The sequence below is a fragment of the Acyrthosiphon pisum genome, chromosome A3 (assembly GCF_005508785.2).
Source record: "Acyrthosiphon pisum isolate AL4f chromosome A3, pea_aphid_22Mar2018_4r6ur, whole genome shotgun sequence".
Classification (NCBI taxonomy): domain Eukaryota; kingdom Metazoa; phylum Arthropoda; class Insecta; order Hemiptera; family Aphididae; genus Acyrthosiphon; species Acyrthosiphon pisum.
In genome coordinates this window covers 2,815,298-2,835,005 of record NC_042496.1, presented here as the reverse complement: position 1 = coordinate 2,835,005, position 19,708 = coordinate 2,815,298, and the positions used below count along the sequence as shown (strand labels likewise).

The 19,708-nt window shown below is 30.0% G+C and overlaps 3 protein-coding genes across 6 annotated transcripts in view; 2 read left to right on the top strand and 1 right to left on the bottom strand.

The window, feature by feature from the left end:
• The window catches only part of LOC100162054 (ras-related protein Rap-2b-like), a 116,233-nt gene that overhangs the window by 82,077 nt on the left and 14,448 nt on the right, over window positions 1-19,708 (bottom strand). The gene's annotated exons all lie outside the window — the stretch shown is intronic.
• On the top strand, window positions 4,599-6,398 carry LOC100160737 (cuticle protein-like). 2 transcript variants are annotated; one of them, XM_008181736.2, is made up of 3 exons: window positions 4,599-4,750; window positions 5,797-5,917; window positions 6,063-6,398. In XM_008181736.2, the coding sequence occupies exons 1-3, from the start codon at window positions 4,730-4,732 to the stop codon at window positions 6,281-6,283; spliced, it is 363 nt and encodes a 120-aa protein (XP_008179958.1). In that variant the 5' UTR covers window positions 4,599-4,729; the 3' UTR covers window positions 6,284-6,398. The 2 variants fall into 2 exon arrangements, with proteins under 2 accessions (XP_008179958.1, NP_001156095.1); NM_001162623.2 differs by having other exon boundaries at window positions 4,642-4,750; window positions 6,060-6,394.
• LOC100164113 (cuticle protein-like) lies at window positions 12,446-13,969 on the top strand. 2 transcript variants are annotated; one of them, XM_008181737.3, is made up of 3 exons: window positions 12,446-12,594; window positions 13,389-13,491; window positions 13,627-13,969. In XM_008181737.3, the coding sequence occupies exons 1-3, from the start codon at window positions 12,574-12,576 to the stop codon at window positions 13,857-13,859; spliced, it is 357 nt and encodes a 118-aa protein (XP_008179959.1). In that variant the 5' UTR covers window positions 12,446-12,573; the 3' UTR covers window positions 13,860-13,969.

Here is a 19,708-nt window from a genome sequence, read left to right as displayed (position 1 = left end):
GTCATCATTGTATTTTTATATTTTCCACAAATCGAAAAAAAAACTACAACTTAGTTGGCCTCTAATTATTATTAATAGGCATGTAGTTGGGAATTTTAGAACCATACATTCGACTACGGTTACGTACCCTACCCACTTTTCAATGAAAATATAAATTTTTTTTAATTAATTGAGTCGCCAAAGTTTTGTGTGAACAAAAATCACAATAATACATATTATTGAAACATTTATGTTCAAACCAGTGGCGTATTTAGGATTTTGTCATGGGGGGGGGGGGATATGATTTTATCCAGTACTTATCAACTCAAGGAGGGCTCCACTCCCCTCACCACCCTAACTTTAAATAATTAAATATAAAACTACAATTTTACTATAATTTTTTTATTTTTATTTTACAAAACAAAATCTAATTTTCTAGATGTTTTGGACAATTCGTCTATGACTTCTCCCGCGGACAATATTTCTATAAACTGATAGTAATGACAATCCATTCAGGTTGGAGGCACTGATCGCGCCAGCTACCAGCAGCACGCGCGCTCTCCTCAGTCCTTACCCTTTCGACGGCGCCCGGACTATCGTCTAATTTAGATTTAAATAATAAAAAAAAATACTCGACTCAAGCCTTGGGGGGGGGGGAGGGGATCAAACCCAATGATATTTTAGAAATTATAACTATATAATAATAAATGATTAAAAAAACATTGCTATGACTTGTTTTATATTAATTTATTAAATTAAAAAACGTTATTAAACGAAAAAAACAACTGAAAAACGATAACAAAAAATTCCAAACACCGAAAAAAAATTAATAACGAAATCAAAAACGAAAACGAAAATAAATTATAGTATTATACATTATTAAATTATTGATGCCACGAAAAAAAAGAAATTTTTTTCACTTTTCTTTACTTTTTAATCTTTAACTTTAAAAACATTTTAATTTGAAATCAAAAATTTTGAATTTTCTAATTTTTATATAAATTATAATTTTGATTTAAAATTTAAATATTAAGAATAATTAATTTTAATTTTTAACTTATAAATGCATTACTATATTGCACGTTACTATTATAACTTAAAATTTAAACGTTACAAGTTATAAGAATTTAATATATTCTGTAAATAATATATATAATATATATATATATAGGTAATATATTATATTGTTTTTTATAGATATTATATATAATTAATATTAATTTTCAACTTTTAAGTGCATTTCTATATTGAACGTTACTATTATAACTTAAAAGTTAAAAGTTATAAGTTATAAGAATATAATATAAAAAAAATAATAAATTATCAAAAACAATATGGAAAAATAACGTTTTTAAAAACGTTAATCAATAACGTTTTTAAAAATGTTAATCAAAAACGATTAAAAACGCTAAACAAAAACGATATTATTTAAATCAATAAGCAAAAACGAAAACGAAAAAATTAAAAACGTTTTCCATCCCCGATCTAAGGCCTATAGTTATAACTAGAGCGCGGATTTATATGCATTAAAAACCGATCAAATATGCGCTAAAAAATCTTAAATATGCATAGATATATGCACTAAAATGTTAAAATATGCATGAAAAATAAAAATATGCAAAAAAAAATGTATTTATTGAACATTTAGTTAAAACAATATAATATTTAAAATTATGGAACCCTACTACCTATAAATACTTTTTTCCTTTTTATCTTTACTTTCATCATTTTGTAGTTAGTTTTAATTTATAAGAAAAAAATAGGAATCAATTAATATAAAAAATATTTTTGGAAAACCATTTATACCTACAAATATACCTACCTATTAATTAATTTATATATTAATTGAAACTATACAAAAATAATATTTTTTTCTTATATTGCAATAGTATATATTTCAAAAATGTCCAAAAACAGAGAATAAAACACCGAAATATGCACTAAAAGATGAAATGTACAATTAAAATTGTAAAATAAGCCCTTAAAGTAGATAAATGTCGAAATATGCAAAAACATGTACTAAAAAAGTTTAATTTTTAAATCGTTTAATCGTTATATCATGAAATAAAAGTTGTGCTCACTTAGTATATCATACGATCAACCAAAATAAATAATATGCAAATGCATACAAATCCACGCTCTATAGTTATAACTTACAAATACTATATATTTAAACTTCAGATAATATCTTTCATTATTTACATTAATTGAATTAAGTTACATATTTGTAGGAATATTTCATAAATATAAAAATAAATGTACTTTTAATAATTTATGTAATTAATAAGTAATAAAAAAAATTTAACCACCCTCGTGGTCTTTAAATTTACAAATTTCAAGTATAATTAAGATTATACCTTTTGTTTTTTTAAGGAAAAATACTTTTTGTAAAATTATTATTAAACTAAAATAAGATTTCCAACAATTTAAAGTTGTATAATAAGTAATAACGTGTGTAACATATAACAATACTCGAAAAGCCTGAAATTTCTAACTTGGTGAAATATAATAACTTTATAGTTAAATTTGGATGCTTGATGTAAAATTATTTGTACAATTGTATTTATTTCTTACTATGTAGACTGTAGAGTTAACTAAACTTCAAACATTTTAAACTCAATTTTCACGATGCAAGAAATATTGTTAAATAATACCATACCCAGAAGAAAATGTCTATAGCTGTACGCCCGTACGTCATACGCTCGACTCTTAAAATATAAACTAGCCATCAATTAAATATGTTTAAAAATTCAATGTCAATAGTGGTCAACATCTCTTATAACATCATTAGATGTCTAATCGTAATATTGCACTCATTATAATGTGATAGGTACTGTAAAACAATAAATACGTGGTACCGATTTTAAGGTCACGTAGCATAATATAATAACTGCATGATTACGACACAATAATCATGTTAAACTGTGATGGATTTTCATCCTATATCTTTTATATAAAAATTTCGAATGTTTTATCGAAAAAAAACCGGAAAATCATGGAAAACACTGCGCAGTGTGGTACATGATAATTATAATAATATATCTTTGCCAAAACCGATTTATAAACAATATACACGTATTGGAATTATATAATAGGATTATATTCTACGTCGTTTCATCCCTCGCCAAATCGGACTTAACGCGTGCGGTCATCAAACGCGCGAGACGGGGCACATTTTCCAAATTTCTTCACGAGGATGGGCGATTATACGTCCCTCAAATATAATATATTATTATCATTATCTCGTGTTGCCAAACTATCCACTATAGCCCCCAAAGATCGTTGTCGGGTGGAAGGTTCGTCGCGTGCACAGAAATTACGCATACCAAACGGCTACACTATATTATTATTGTACCTACGAACTACGACCGTAGGCGTGCGCACTGGGAAATTGTTTAAAGGCATGGACAAATTTTCATTTTTATTTCATAAATAATATTTTATAGCGATAACTAATATTGTAGTTCGTGGAGATTGTTGACATTTTATTCGTCGTGGTAGTGTAATAAAATTAAAAATATTTTTGCGTACCTACCATAATTACACCAATTTTATTTGTGTAACAAAACCATCGAGTACTATAACTATATATTTCTAGGTTAAATAATCTATGACATATCATAGCGTTTATTTAATACTAAGATGATTGGACCCGCTCCAGGTCGAGGATGCACAGCTCCACAGAAAAACTCCATGCTTTGCAATAAGTAGCTTTCAAATGAAAAACCGCGCGAACTGTCCCCTCGATAATCTAATCGGTATATTATGTGAATACCGTTTACTGCTTAGTGTTTAGTAATACATTTTCGATGTGCACTGCGCACAAGTAAACCTATTACGAGATATTAGTATTATTAATTTACAATTAGAATGTATCTTGTTGAAAAAAAAATAAGGACGCTGTCAAAGTATTAGGGCATTGATTGTTCCAGGTTCGACTAGATATTATTGAAATCTATACGCGTGCCTATATTGTATATATATATATATATATATATATATGTATACGGGTATACGACGTGCTCGATTTACTATACACAATGTGTCAATGTCACAACTATACGCATTATACCGCGCACGATATATTATTATAACAATAATAATTATAATAATAATATTGTAATATTGTAATATAATAATATTGTAATGTTGTTCAACGAGATTCTGGATTCTGCACCCAGCGATGCGTATTGCGTATATCGTCGATATTAATAATATAATGTTATTATAATGCCCACGTCCCGATACGTCCACGTATTACACGTCCGGCAACGCCTAATGGGGGGACTTCACGATCTTAGATGAATATACCTACCTCTATAAACGCGATATTATACTTTATATAAAATAATATTATAACATATGTACAATATTATACCAGATATCTATGTGGCTATATTTGTATATATATATTTTTTTTTCAACCGTTTCGATGTTATTGTTGTCGCATATCCCCCCCACCCCCGACCACCGTGATCACCAAGGTCATTATTACTTCTGCCGCTCTTCTGCTCGATCCGGATCTTGGCCTTTCGGACCGACAGCGAGCATAGGACAACAGGCAACGCCCTTGCGCCGACCGCCGTAGGGTAGGGGTATTGGCTATGGTATACGGTCCATCGGGACTCGCGCATATATAAGGACCGCGACGATCGACGTTGGCATCACATCCCGAGTACATATCAACGACCACAGGTTGAAGTTTGCAGATCAGTCGAAGACAACCCAAGAAGAAATCACCAAAACAAAAATGGCATCTTTCAAGTATCTGGTAAGTTGGTTTTTATTTCATAATTCCACAGACTTCATAAAATATCGTCTTTCGCACATTAATCGTTCATGTTCAAAACCGTATACAATATCCGAGTCGTTACGACCTATTCGTTCCACGCGTCTCGTCACTCGTCACACGATTATTATCGATCGGTGTCTAAATCATCGGAAAATCCACGTCAAGGGCGATAATATAATATATTATACTATATTATCATGTATATAGTTTCAATTACTATTTGTCCGCGTATAAGAATATATTCTTCGTAAGATTTTCGGGGTCGACCAGATCGCTTTGGTGGGTTGAAACTATCGTACTGTGCCTGCATGACGATCGTTCGATAATCACAGAAAATATTAGACAGTCTCCCTGCGATAACAGCAGTGTAGGTTACCACAACGATGTAGGTATCAGACCGCGGTGACACATGTATTATATCATACTAATTCGATACCGAACTATATGACGGTTATCCGACGATTTCAAAAATGATTCGACCGTGTTTATAATTCGATGTAGGTATATAGAGTATGCTCGCGGACGATAATATATAGTTACGATTTAGAGAAAACGCGTACCTCATATATATATATATTACTATACTGAAGCTTTAATGGAAAAATGTATGACTTTTCGTATATAATATAATAATACGCCCGTGCTACAGCTTAGGTAAGCTATACAGGCGGGATATGAGTGCGATACCTATATATATATATGATATTACGATACGTGTCCGGCAAGCTAAGTTTTTGTAAATCTAGGAGCGAATGAAACTCTCGGAATTAATTGCCCAAATCCATTATTTTTCCATCTGTAAAAGAACTCATCGCCACCAGATCGGACCCTCGACAATTGCGCAGCGATTCACCGGCATAATATCGTTGTGTGGGTACTCTGAAAACGGGTTAGTTGAAAACCGTTGTAGACACGCGTACATTTATAGTCCGCAGCCGACCGAATAATATACGTATAATACGATATTTAGGTACCATATCGCAATAAAATGGATCGGTTTTATAATATCATATTTTTTTTCACAGATATTCGTCGCCTTGGTCGCCCTCAGCGTGTACTCCGCAGTCGCCCAAGAAGCACCAAAAGCCGAAGAACAAGTTGGCGCTGAAGCCGCCAGAGTGAAGAAACACGCTTACATCGCTGCCCGTAAGTATAAAATATCATTACAATATTTTAATTACAGATCACTCGCAGTGTTTCAACACTGCAATGTGTCTGACTGTTGTCCAGAAGTGAAACCACATCGATCGTTTTTTTAAATAATAATTTTTACGTTTTTTTTTTACAGCAGCTTTGGCCTACTCTTCTCCAGCCTACCCGTACGCATACTCGGCTTACCCATCGGCTTACCCGTACTCGTACTCGTACCCAGCTGCATACCCGACCGCTTACGCCTCTTACCCGAGCTACGCTTACGCTCACGATGACGGCAAGTACTGGCCAGGCAAATACGAGGCAAAGGCATACTACCCAGCTTACAAGTCCGCCTACCCCGCGGTTTACCACTACTGAACACACTCTCCCGACAACGCTTTCCAAGTCTTCCGGCAACACACGTAGTTTTTAAGATAATTTTATAACAATTTTTCAACAATAAAAATGTGATCTTTTTTTTTCAACAAACCAACGAGTCGTTTTATATGTTTCATCGTTTTCCTTGGTATACCTATTACCTATACATCATAGTCGCGGTAACTGCGGTATATTATATTAACTGCACAGACCACTGTTGCAGTGGCGTCGACAGATATTGCTATTTGATTATTTTGTAACCAATGTAACCATATGTACTAGTTGGACCCGTGCACTTCGTTGCCCGTAAAAAGTAGCAACTCTTAAAAAAATCATGATTGTTCAACTTTTTTTGGGTGTAACTTGCTGCAGTAAGTGCAACTCAGCCACCCTGGTAGGCGATGTTCAATAATTTGATTTGATGCAAGCTTTTACCTGATCTGCCCGAATAACCAATAGTAAATAAATACTAACTTCTACTGTAAACTGTAACCAATGGCAACTATTAATAAATAAAAATAAAATTTCCAATTTCCATCGTGAACCTCAATATCCCTGTTTAAGCACCTTTTTAAAATGCGAATTACAACAAATCCTTTCTTATTTCATGGTGAAAATATGAGAAGAACCTCTATTCCAAATTTCAAGTTTGTACGTTGCGTAGTTTTTGAGTTACAGCGATCAGCGACTAAGTATTTTTGGATTTTATATGTTTAGATAATACAATAATATTATGGCGCGATGGTTAGCCTCAGTCACTAACGTGTTCGGAGGTCAAGCATCAGTCAGTGTTGCTAATTCCCGGATTGGTGACCACTTGGGTTTTTAGTGATAAATTCTCGTCACATATAGCTACACGTTTTCTAACCAACCGTACCCTTCTCAATAGTAAAAAACCGTCTGAATAACATTCAGGTTAATGACCTCAGATGTTGAAGTCTTAATTCAATAAAAAAAAAATAATAATATAATAATATTGTTTTACTACAAGAGATATTATAAATTGTATAAATATATATATATATATTATAATATAATATATTAGATATATATATACCTATGCTTACACCGCAAGATATAATGATATTGTATAGTAGGTATTGGAAATAATGTATTATGTTTCGTAGGCCAATTTTTAGCGAATAACCACTGCGTGTCTACTCATCCACCCTTAAAATAAGTTTCACTAGCAGAAAGACTGAGAATTTTCTTAACTTAGTAACCTGTCCAGTTACTTCCCTAACAGTTGGATTCATATACCCATTGGTCACGAATCATGATAGAAATAACAATTTCTACACTGAATTAAAAGAACAGCACGTCACGCCATGACACGTCCTTCAAATAATATTTATGATAAGAAATAATAATACCTAGATATTGACTAATAAATGTATTTTACTTTTATCGTTTATCAGGTTGATAAATAAGTATGTATTTTTCATAAAGAAGAAGAATCTAAAAAATAATAATTATATTAATATAGTAATATTGCAGTATACCTATTGGCTATTACTTATTAGTTACTACAATTTGCTATTTATTATAGTGGACGCAAAGTTAGTAAAATCTTACTCTACTAGATGTCCATTCGACATTGTGCTATGTCCATTTGGACACAAAAAACATCTCTAAAAAAGGTGGGTAAGTGGATGTCGCTCTGCTGTACAGTAGATTACAAGTGAGTCACTGTATAATGGATGGTATTAAATTTGAATTCAATGATATAATATCATTGTATAAGAAAAACGATTCTGAGCGGAGACGGTACGTTAGTCTAGGTAAAAGACATAATATTATAGTCTATGGTATTAAAAAAAAATTGACCTATACTAGGTACCTATAATAAATTCCAAATTAATCATATCACAATATCTATTAGGTACTTATAACGCGTTATACATCAACAACAAACCGTGATACTATCATAGATATATAATAGTATACTTTAGATGTTTCAAGTATACCCATGAATACTATTATACAATCACAACAAAATAACTAAAATAGTTATTCTAGGTTTTTAATAAGTAATTTCATCCAAATTTGAACTTAAAATGATTATAAAAATAAACTGTGTAAATGTATTTTTTAGATTTTTTGGTAACAGAATCAATTACTTACGTGGAATTTTGTTTTAAATTTTCAATTCTTAGATACAAAAGTTAAACATTTTATAAATGTTTAACTGCAAAATAATTATTCAAATTAAAATTAAAATTTGATAAATTTTGTCAAAATTCGATCTTTAAATGCTTATAAAAAAAAAATTGTGCCTATGTATTGTTAATATTTTTCAACTGCTATTGTAACAATATATCAGGAGCCTTGTATTAATTTTTTACACTTTTTGGCCCAACAGATAAAACTTTATTGATATTTATAGAAAAAAAAAACTAAAAAAATTTAAAACTGACCATGTCCGTAAACAGCTCAAAAAGAGCCAAATTATTTTCAAAATTTTATCGTATATAGAAAATGCTAATATAAACATTCAGTGAAATTTTTAAGTATCTACAGTCATTCGTTTTTTGATTACAATAAAATAAGAAAATCGTCACATGAGAAATCGAGCAAATATCAAATGTTGTAAAAAATATGAATTTCAAACGCTCATAAAAATTTAATTTGACTTTCTTGTAGACATTTTTTTTTTTAATAAAGGTAGACAATATTCTGTGAAGTATTGTTCAATCTTAGATTTAAAAAGAAAAATTTTTACGAATTCTTAACTCAAAATAATTTGCTAATTTTCGTGATTTTTACATATTTTGTCAATTTTTGAACTTTAAATGCTAATAAAAAAAACTGTGACTAAGGATTTTCAATATTTTTCAAACGCCATTGTAACAATGTAGTAGGAGTCTTGTATTAAATTTTCAAGTATTTTTACTCAACAAATAAAGTTTTATTGACATTCATTGAAAAAAAAACTAATAAAATTGGAAACTGAAAATGTCCCTAAACAGTTCAAAACAAATCAAAATATTTTTAAAATTTTATCATGTATTGAAAATGGAAATATAAACAATCAGTGAAAATTTCATGTATCTACGGTCATTTATTTTAAAGTTACACCAAATCCAAAATCGATTTTCTCGAAAACCGCTTTTGCTTAAAAATTCCCGTTTTCCCTTAATTGTTATGTTGTTTTTCCCGGCGCTTTTGAAAACTCTTGGAAATTTCAAATTTTTACCTCCCGAATGCACAAACTAGATTCACTTTCCAATCAAACAAGATATTGTTGAAGAAATTCGAAGCAGTTTTACTGCCCCAAACCATGATGACAGACACAAAAATAAAAAATAAAAAAATAAAAAAACACACATCATTGTAAAATCAATACATTCATCGTTCCATTCAGAATCTAAAATATCTTGAATTGTTTCCAATTTCTTAGGGGGGGAAAAATATTTTCTCATTTGCCAAAAAAAAAAATAAAAACGGTTTCAGTAGACCGCACTTTGTTACGAGTTTGACTATAACCGCAGCAATAATTAGGATGAACGTTCATCGTTACCTATAGGCTATAAATATTGTTGTTATATAACATCGAGGATTCTTTGTCTAACTGCACTACATTGTTTAATGTTCATAGTTAAACGTGCAGTCTTATCGTCCGTACACGATCGGTATGAACACTAAACCGTATTGTTAATGACGTGCCATCTTTGTGTAGAGTGTCAAATTAAGTTAACCTAAAACTTTTGAGGCGTGCACAGAAAGTCATCTGAAGTTGAAACGCCCAAATGACGTCTTAACTCGCTCGAAGTGAAACGTGTATTGTAAAATGTTATAGATTTGGAGCGGAAACTTTGGTTTCGAAGGAGATTATAGTAAAAAAAACTTATAATCATTAACTATAATGAAGTGCGTGACATTCTCTATAGTTTGTCAAAGTATAAGAAATGAAAAATGTATAAAACAATGCAAAGACAAAACAAGCTTCAATGATTTCAAACAATCGATAAAATTTACGTGTTATTAATCACTACATTAATAATAATTAATCATTATAATGACAAAAATAATTGTTACCTAATTATTTGATGTCAAAAAAATATAAAAAAATGTACTCGGGACACAATTTTAGTCTTGAAAAAATAATTTAGAAAAATCGTATTAAAATACAAATACAAATATTTTTATTCAAAATGAAAATACTTTTAAGTATTTTATATACTTAGCAACGTTGAGTAAATTGCGTTCTGCGTGCTATTATAGTTAGTATTTAGAGTCCATTCCTCCAAAGCAGGTAACATAAAACATACATTATCTGTCTTATATTGAAATTATAGTCCTTGACAATATTGTATGAAGTATAGATTATATTATTAATGTTTGTTTTTTAATTATTTCATTTGAGGGTTGAGTGTTGACGTCAATATAACCATTTATAATTAGCAGACATTGTACATTGCAGAATCAATGCTCAACATTTTTTTTTTCAATCTATTTTGAAATGATTTTCTATATATTTCACTTATTTACTATAGTCCAGCTCGTATAATATTCAATAAATCGGTATGGATATTATACTATTATAGTTACTTAATATTTATTTATGCCATTTTAACTGGTAAAATAAATCAACAACATTACTCATTAGTATTGTATCAGTCGCAACTAAAATGTTGTGGCTTAAAAAAAATTGAATTGAAGCATCCAGATACCTATGTTTGAAATAAGAAAATATGAAATATTGTCAAACAAAATACTGGATATGTAACAAAATTTGTTTGAAAGTTATTATATATACATCAGTTAGGTTATGACATTTAGTAATTTATAACTTATAACAAGAAATTATGAATACTGCAACTTTTTTAAAAGTAATTTTATATCGAATACTCAAATTCATCATACAAAGTGCATCACCTTCGACGTTATTATTTTGAATGAAAAAAAGTATGAAACTTTAATTCAAAAGATATTGCAAAATATTATCATACATAATATTTTATTGAAAAAACTGCAGTCACAACTTTGATTACATTGCATAATTTTAATATTGGTTTCTTCTGCAGTTACCCTCCAATCAAATCCCACTTTATAAAAATTTTCAATATAAGTTATTAGTTGTTGTACTCATCCACAACTAATGAACAGGTTTAGTATATTTTGAAGAACTATATTTTTGATTGATTTTTTTTTAAAAATTTGTATTTACGGCAGATAGAAATTTGGTTATATTAATAATATAATACGTATAATTGAGAAAAAGAACCTGCAAGGTCAAAAATAGTAAGCTATGTAATCAAATGTAATTATAAAACTGACTTTCCAAATAATGTTCGTTCCTAGCAATATTTATTTAATAAATATATAATATAAATGTATACATAATATACATGTTTGAGATTAATAATAATTTCCTATTTATTTAACGAAAGCAAAAATGGCGGAAAATGATACAAGTACTCAGAATATACGATGGATAACGGGTAACTGGTCACTAAATTAGGTATGAATAATTTACTGTTTGCCATTGAAACATATGGTGACAAATATTTGCGTACCTACCTATTTAAAAAAAAATTGTTTTTAAGTATCTTCATATATGCACACGAATTGACTACATATCTGCATTTATTTATTTTATACATTTGTTGGATTTAATCATAAAAGCGTATCCATCATTGTATAAATAAAAATTAGTATTATATAAATTATTATAAAATGCATATTAATACAACATACAATTAACCAACATGACCATCTAAGAGGAATATAATTGCCCATTTTTTTTTTACATTTCGCTCGAGAAATTTCCGCCACAGCTATAATATTCGTCAGTTACGTAGTTGGTCATAAAAATAAAAATAATCGTATTATATTATAGATACATCATCTTCGTAATTGAAATCATATTAATAATATAAAAAGATCATATTATGCAAATTTAATAAAATCTCATTACCGTATAAATATAATAGTATTATGCTCGACAGCTTTTTTTTTTAAATTTAAAACAATTATACCGATATAACAACATTCCGGAATCAAGGCGTATACCTGCGCGTATATTTGCGCAGTCTGGTTTATTATTATTTATTATGCCAAAAAAAAAAATATGTATGATTAGGTCTTAATACAGTTTCTGTTGCTTCCCATGCGGCCTCCCACGTCCCATCATGCATTAAATTTAAAATTTAAATAATTCGTGCGTATATAAGGAGGGCGACGGCCGACATTGGCATCACACCACATCCAGAGCTCACATCGACAACCACCGGTTGAATTTTGCAGATCAGTTGCACACAACACAAGACGAAAACACCAAAACAGAAATGGCTTCTTTCAAATATCTGGTAAGTCAGACATATTTTTATTTCGATAAATTCGACTTGATCGACGATTTGTTTCTTCAAATCCACGTATAATCCGAGTAATATTCGTATAAAAACGTAAAATATATGATAATACGACCGATTCGTTCCATCACGCCTCTCGTTTATCGTCACACGATTCTTCGATCGCCGATCGGGTGTCTACAACATATTATTTTGATATGAATCCTATGATATCCTATGAATAGGAAATTCCTCGTCGAGGACGATAACTTTATTATTCGTAAGATTTTCGGGGCCAACCATTCAGATCGTATTTGTGGGTATCGTCGGAATGATTGTCGCAACGATCAAATAGTTCGATATATTTTATGAAAAATATTAAACCATCCCTCTGCGATAATGTCCATGTGGGTTTGTACCCGCAGTGATATATCGAAATCAGCATGCGGTACATAATATATCATACCTATTTGATAGCGAATACTATGTTTATCTTACGGTTTCAAAAACGACCCGAGCGTGTTGATATTTATTTTTATTTTAATTTTCGGTCACGGACATACATAAGTACAAGTGCAGTAATATTACAAGATAGAAATAACAAAATATAACTTAATAAGTAAAATTAAATCGAACGTACAATATAAAATAAAATAATAATAGGTTACACCTAATGGATAACTACTAAAAAACGATAATTGTTAGACACGAGCATTTATAAAATTTGCCGACACCATAATATAATACGATACTACTGCAGAGTAACATGACTCAAATATCTATCGGTTTTAACTCTCATAATTTTTTCACAGATTTTCGTCGCCTTGGTCGCCGTCAGCTTGTACTCCGTCGTCGCCGAAGAACAAACCGCCGCTGAAGCCGCCAGAGTAAAGAAACAAGCTTTCATCGCTGCCCGTAAGTATAAAATAATATTATTACAATATTATAATTACAGAATCTCGCAGTGTTTCAACACTGTGTGTCTGACTGTTGTCCAGAAATGAAACCACATCGATCGTTTTTAAATAATAATTTTCGTTTTTTTTTCAGCAGCTTTGGCCTACTCCTCTCCAGCCTACCCGTACGCGTATTCGGCTTACCCATCGGCATACCCATCGGCTTACCCATACTCGTACTCGTACCCGGCCGCCTACCCAACTGCTTACGCCTCTTACCCGAGCTACGCTTACGCTAACGACGACGGCAAGTACTGGCCAGGCAAATACGAAGCAAAGACATACTACCCAACTTACAAGTCCGCCTACCCGGTTTACCACTACTGAACACGCTCTCCCGACAACGCCTTCCAAGTCTTCCGGCAACAAACGTAGTTTTTAAGATAATTTTATAAAACTTTTCTAACAATAAAAATGTGATATTTTTTTCAACAAACCGACTAGTTGTTTTTTATCTTCAATCGTTTTCCTCGGTATACCGACATCATGGTCGCAGCTGTGGTATATAATATTACACACAGACCACAGTGACGTCAACAAGCAATGAAACTGTTTTATTATAGGTATAGCATAAATGGTACTACTTTAGTGCGATCTAATAGCATTTTACTTGACCTTGTGGTTTTAAATCAACAAGTAATAAGGATCCTAGATATAGATATGGTATGTCGTAAGGGATTTAAATCACTTGAATTTGTTATGCGAACTGCACATTCCTTCAGAAATGGATTATCCTTTAAGGTACACTACGGCACTTTGGTGCAGAGTATTTTGGAATATGACTCCATACAACTATAGTAGCTCTGCAAAGCATGATCATAAACCTATAGCAAAAAGACTCAGTTTAGCTTCCTTGGCTGATCGCAGACATTTGGTCGACCTTCGGTTTATAAATAATATCCTATCTGGAAAAAACAGACCCACCTACTCTCTTATCCTCGATTAGTTTTAAAGTTCTTCGATAATCTGTTCGACATTCTGTCAATTCCGCTATATCCTTCTCAAACTATGTGTTAAATGAACCTATTCCTTACCTATCCTTCACTATATTTGCATTGTTAAACATATTATATTAAGAATCATTATATAAACCTTAGTATACTGTAAAATAAGTAGGTGTTTGTGCTAGTTATTGTAAAAATAAATAATATGTGTAAGACAATAATATTCAAGAAATCATACAGTGTTGATTTTTTTTTTAACTTGAGCCCGGCGGCTATGACTGTTAGCTATTGTATAGGGACTACGGTTGGTAGGGTTAGTAAGGATGTAATGGTAGGTTAACAACATGTGGCATATGTTTGGCAATGTTTTTTGCCACTATATATTATGAACCAGGTGGTCACCCATCTGGGAACTAGTGGCAGCAAACGTTATTTACTGTAAATCACTGCGAGAACAATGATATAGGTAATATTCTTAATAAAGTATATTGCAATTTAATTTGTTAGGAAAAAAATAAATATGTTCCCAAAAAACAAAATTGTATTAATACAACATAAAATTAGCCGGAAAATTAGAGAAGTAATTGCCCATTTTTTTTTCAAATTTCGCTCCAAACTTTTTTCACCATACAATATTCGTCAATTATGTTTGTCGTTAAAATAAAAATAATTATATTTCTATAGGAACCTAAATCATCATCGTCGTCATCGTAATTGTAATATAAGAAGATCAAAACATGTGCGAATTTATTAAAATATTCTTATTACTGTATATAGTAATATTATATAGTTGACTGCTTTTTTAATTTAAAACAATTACCAATATAAAAATTTACCGTAGGTAATCATGGCGTAAGTATACCTGTATATATATTTATGCAGTTTCATTATAATTATTATTATATATATTATGCTAAAAAAAATATGTATATAATTAAGTCTTAATAGTTAATGTTGCTTATACAGCCTCCCGCGTTTCGTTCATTAAATTTATATTATCTTCAATAAAATTGGTTAGGTAATTTTATTTTTATTCTTAGTAAATTCAATTTTATTTTTAATTAAAAATGTTGTCTAAAGAACAAGTTTTAAAATGCCGTCATATTTATGTCAGTATAGAGATGCTTTGTAGGTAAAATGTCTTATGTTTTAAAAGTTTAAAATCTTTGTTTAGTTTTTTTATCAACTTTAAATTAAAATCATTAAATGTTGGCGTTTCATGTACCTGTATACACGCTTTTAAGAATGTATAACTATATTACCCACCATCATAATATTATTTATATATAATATAGTATATACCTACTGCAGTTGTCTGGTCTTAAATAAATTATAAAATATATATATATTATATACGAGTAACAGCTATGAAATTAGTATGAATAGATCATAAAAATTGATGGCGCATAAATCAATCAATCAAGTTTGTATATCAAGGCGTTAAATCGATATCTTTTATTCGTTTTAATTTACAATAGATGTATATTATATTATACGCCTCGCTATTAAACACAGCTGCTGAGTACCTAAAATTAGTTTTTAATTATTTTTTTTACACAATGCTATATAATAGAGATATTAATAATACCGTACATAACGTTACATTGTTTTTGTCAAACCGTTTAAAGTTTATAAAACAATGTTTCATCGCATTGACTTGGCGTAGTAGTTCGTACACGAAAATAATATTATAAGAATAGTGTCGTATGCCTTTAGAGTTTTAGATATTATATTTACAAATAACTATATTAATATTATGTAGTATAGGTACTAATAGGTACAGCCGTCATGATTAAAACGTATTTAAAGATAATAAAAATAAAAATGTATGGGTACCTATAGTTTGTAAGTTGTTGGAGAGTTAGGAAAATACCATCATCACAATATCGACTACTACAGATCGGAGTTCATATTATATTATATAATATTATAAATATTTTATACTACTACTACAGTCCTGCTCGATTATAATTAGTAATTCAGTCACTTATACTTCTATATATTTACGATGCACCAGATATTATATGTATTGTGGGCGGATTATGTGTGCTGTGTTTATGTCAGATTTTCTGTTTTGATTAACAGCCCCTCAACGTTTTGCAGCGATGCTATTGTTTTTGACTAGATTTCAAGAGCTCTAGTGTAGTGAGTACAGAAATTTATGTTTGCCAGGCATTGATTATATTTCAAAATATTATCAGGAACGGGACAAAAAGAACTTTTAAATTCCAACTTAACCGATTTTTATATTACCGAGTTTGATACAAAATATGAATAATACTATGTATTACTGAAGGGCGATTCACAAGTATTTTCTACCCTCATTTTATCCTTTAATAATGCTTTAATTCAAATTACTATTTTTGGAATTTTCAAGTATGCTTAAAAACCATAATTTTGAATAGGTACTTAAGTTTTTTATATTATTTAAGAAGAGTCCTGTACTTCTGTGGTAATCCAAACTTCTTATTTTTCAAACCCAAGAACCATTTTTACTGTAAATTATTAAATACATGATTTATTTGAAAACGTTGATTCAAAATTTAAACGAGCAGTTTCTGAGTGATTAATAAACTTTATGTAGGTGCTTATTAAGGATAACCACCCGTAAAAATGGTTTATACCAAATATATAACTGATGTAATATGGTATACACTATATTATAAATTATAATAGTGTTTGTATTTTGTCTATATATTTTAAATCAACCCGCGACGTGGTTATCATGATGTCCCGAATATTTTACACTTAATATTATGACGAGCGGCGAGTGCAATAAATTACTATCATGATAATGTTATGTTAAAATTTAAGATAATTTAAACAATATTGCTAGTGTAATAATACTACTATGGCTTAAACCAAACGATGACTAGAAGGGACAAGGTTATATTATTTGGTCTCCTAAGTATAAGCCACATCTACATGCGGCCAAGGAAGATCCTCCATGCCTGCCTATACTCACGGAACACTCATTATATACGGTAAAGCACATTTATTTCACTGTGTTTAATTACTATTTACACATTAAAATAAAAGTGGTTTGTACAGTTTATTGATATAACAAAACTAATAATTTAATTTGTGTTTCACCTTAATTCTATAAGAATATTATACGCTTTTTGTGTGTTATTCATGAAATGTTGATATTATCTTGATGATTGTTATAAAACAATTAATTTTTATAGTTTTTATAAGCAAATCGACTAATGGTACTGCTTGGTTTTTCGATCAGATTATCATTTATATTTATGAGCCAGAAAGCAGAATAGGTCAATAATGTCGTGTGATATGCGTAAATCATTAAACACCTAATGGAAATTAAAGCCATTAAAACGATCATCGATATGAGCATAGGCGGAGATTTAATTGAATTTTAGGGGGGGCAATTTAATTTCAAAATAAAGCGGTTCCCAATAATTCATGTAGCATTATTATTAAATATTATGAGTAGGGTCCTCCTATCAGTTAAACATATTTTAACCGAATGTAGAACCTATGACAAGGAAAGAAGACATTTCCAAATATCCGACCATATCGCTGAAGCACTCAATCCTGAATCTATCAATGTCTTCAAACTCATTAAGCTCCTAACAAAAACGCACTTCATTAACAAATTGTAAATTGCATATAATAATTAACATATAATTCCTGTTTAATTATGTAATTTTTTTTTATTTTCTCTTTTTTTTTCTCTTATGATTTCATTACTTATAATATGATTACCCATATGTTCCTTCAATTTTTAATATTATGTAATGCATGAATATTGTAAAATATAATGTAACGTCCAATGGCCACAGATGCCGTGGATAGTATGTTTAATAAAAAAAAATAATAAATAAATATTATGACTATATATAGTTTATAACTTATAGGTACTTATTATAATATTATAATAGTAGTAGAACGATAGAAATCCAATTTTATACGAATTCACAATTAAGTAGTATTATCATGACGTCCAGTGGCGCCCAAGCCATATTATAGATATAGTTTTACCAGCCCATCAGAAGTTATTAAATATTTTTTTTTTAAATTACCGTTACATCAAGTAATAGGATTGGGCTAAAGTCGACGAATGATCAGCTATTTACGAATATAATAACGCTTTCAATAAATGGTTATCGCCTAAGTACTTAACTTGTTATTAATTATATGTAGTTGTTACATGGCGATTACATACTATTTATTTGTATGTAGTATGATATACTGTTAGGGGCGGCCACACTACTGAGGCCAAAGGTGAAAGGGGATGAGTGCCTATATATTTATATTTGCCTACCTAAGCCAATCCTGACAAATTTAAATTTAATTAATACATTTATGAAATTTGTGACTATTGTATGATATAGTACATATATGACATGACTAGCTAAGACATTATTTTTGTATTATCTAAATTTGTTGTGTGTAATAAATTCAGGTATTTAGAAGGATATTGATTTTTAATCATCTTTTATAATTTATATTTTTATGTTTTATTGTATGAGAAAATATTTTTATCAAAATATATAAGGGAAGGCATAACTATAATATTGAAATGCCGTATATCTCGATATACGATAGACCTTCCAATAGACATAGAAAAGTAATATTCCCTCAAGAAAAAAAGCTTGCACTATCACTTATTTGACATGTAGTATATACCTACCTACCTAATTTTTTTCGCATATTTTAATAATTTTTATATCATGTTGGTTGGAATATTTCAAGGTCTTTTGATGCATGATTGCGCGTTACTCGTAAAGTTTTGAAGGTAAGCCTTAGAAGGTACATTTTCACAAAAAAATTATTTATTGTAATTATTGTTGTATAATAGTTATATTTAAGGTGTGATTATCTGTGTAAAACACTAAAATGACAAGTGATGGTACCCCTTCAAAAGTATTTTAGTCACTACTACTAGACCATTCATCTTAAGGCGCCCGGTGGCAATGTTATTTTGACCTCAAAAACACGGTTTACGGGAATAATGATCCTGCCCTGTAGAGTTAACCAAATTTGATAATTTTTTTTTTTATTAATAGAGGATAATATTCTACAGCCCGCATCGAACTTCTTTTTTCGATATTTTCATCTCAAACTTAATTATAAGTCTTTAAAAAAAAAACAATTTTTAGCTTTTTTTATAAATTATTTTATACTATTATTTAAAATAAAATACAAAATCAGAGATCGATGCGGGCTGTAGGAAGTCTTCTTCTTTCAGATAAAAAAATACTCATCAAA

Excerpts from the sequence above, each read along its gene's own strand:
- LOC100160737 (NM_001162623.2), top strand. The coding sequence starts at position 4,730 with ATGGCATCTTTCAAGTATCTG. Across the intron at positions 4,751-5,796 it reads TGGCATCTTTCAAGTATCTG|ATATTCGTCGCCTTGGTCGC; the intron begins GTAAGTTGGTTT and ends TTTTTTTCACAG. Across the intron at positions 5,918-6,059 it reads ACACGCTTACATCGCTGCCC|CAGCTTTGGCCTACTCTTCT; the intron begins GTAAGTATAAAA and ends TTTTTTTTACAG.
- LOC100164113 (XM_008181737.3), top strand. The coding sequence starts at position 12,574 with ATGGCTTCTTTCAAATATCTG. Across the intron at positions 12,595-13,388 it reads TGGCTTCTTTCAAATATCTG|ATTTTCGTCGCCTTGGTCGC; the intron begins GTAAGTCAGACA and ends ATTTTTTCACAG. Across the intron at positions 13,492-13,626 it reads ACAAGCTTTCATCGCTGCCC|CAGCTTTGGCCTACTCCTCT; the intron begins GTAAGTATAAAA and ends TTTTTTTTTCAG.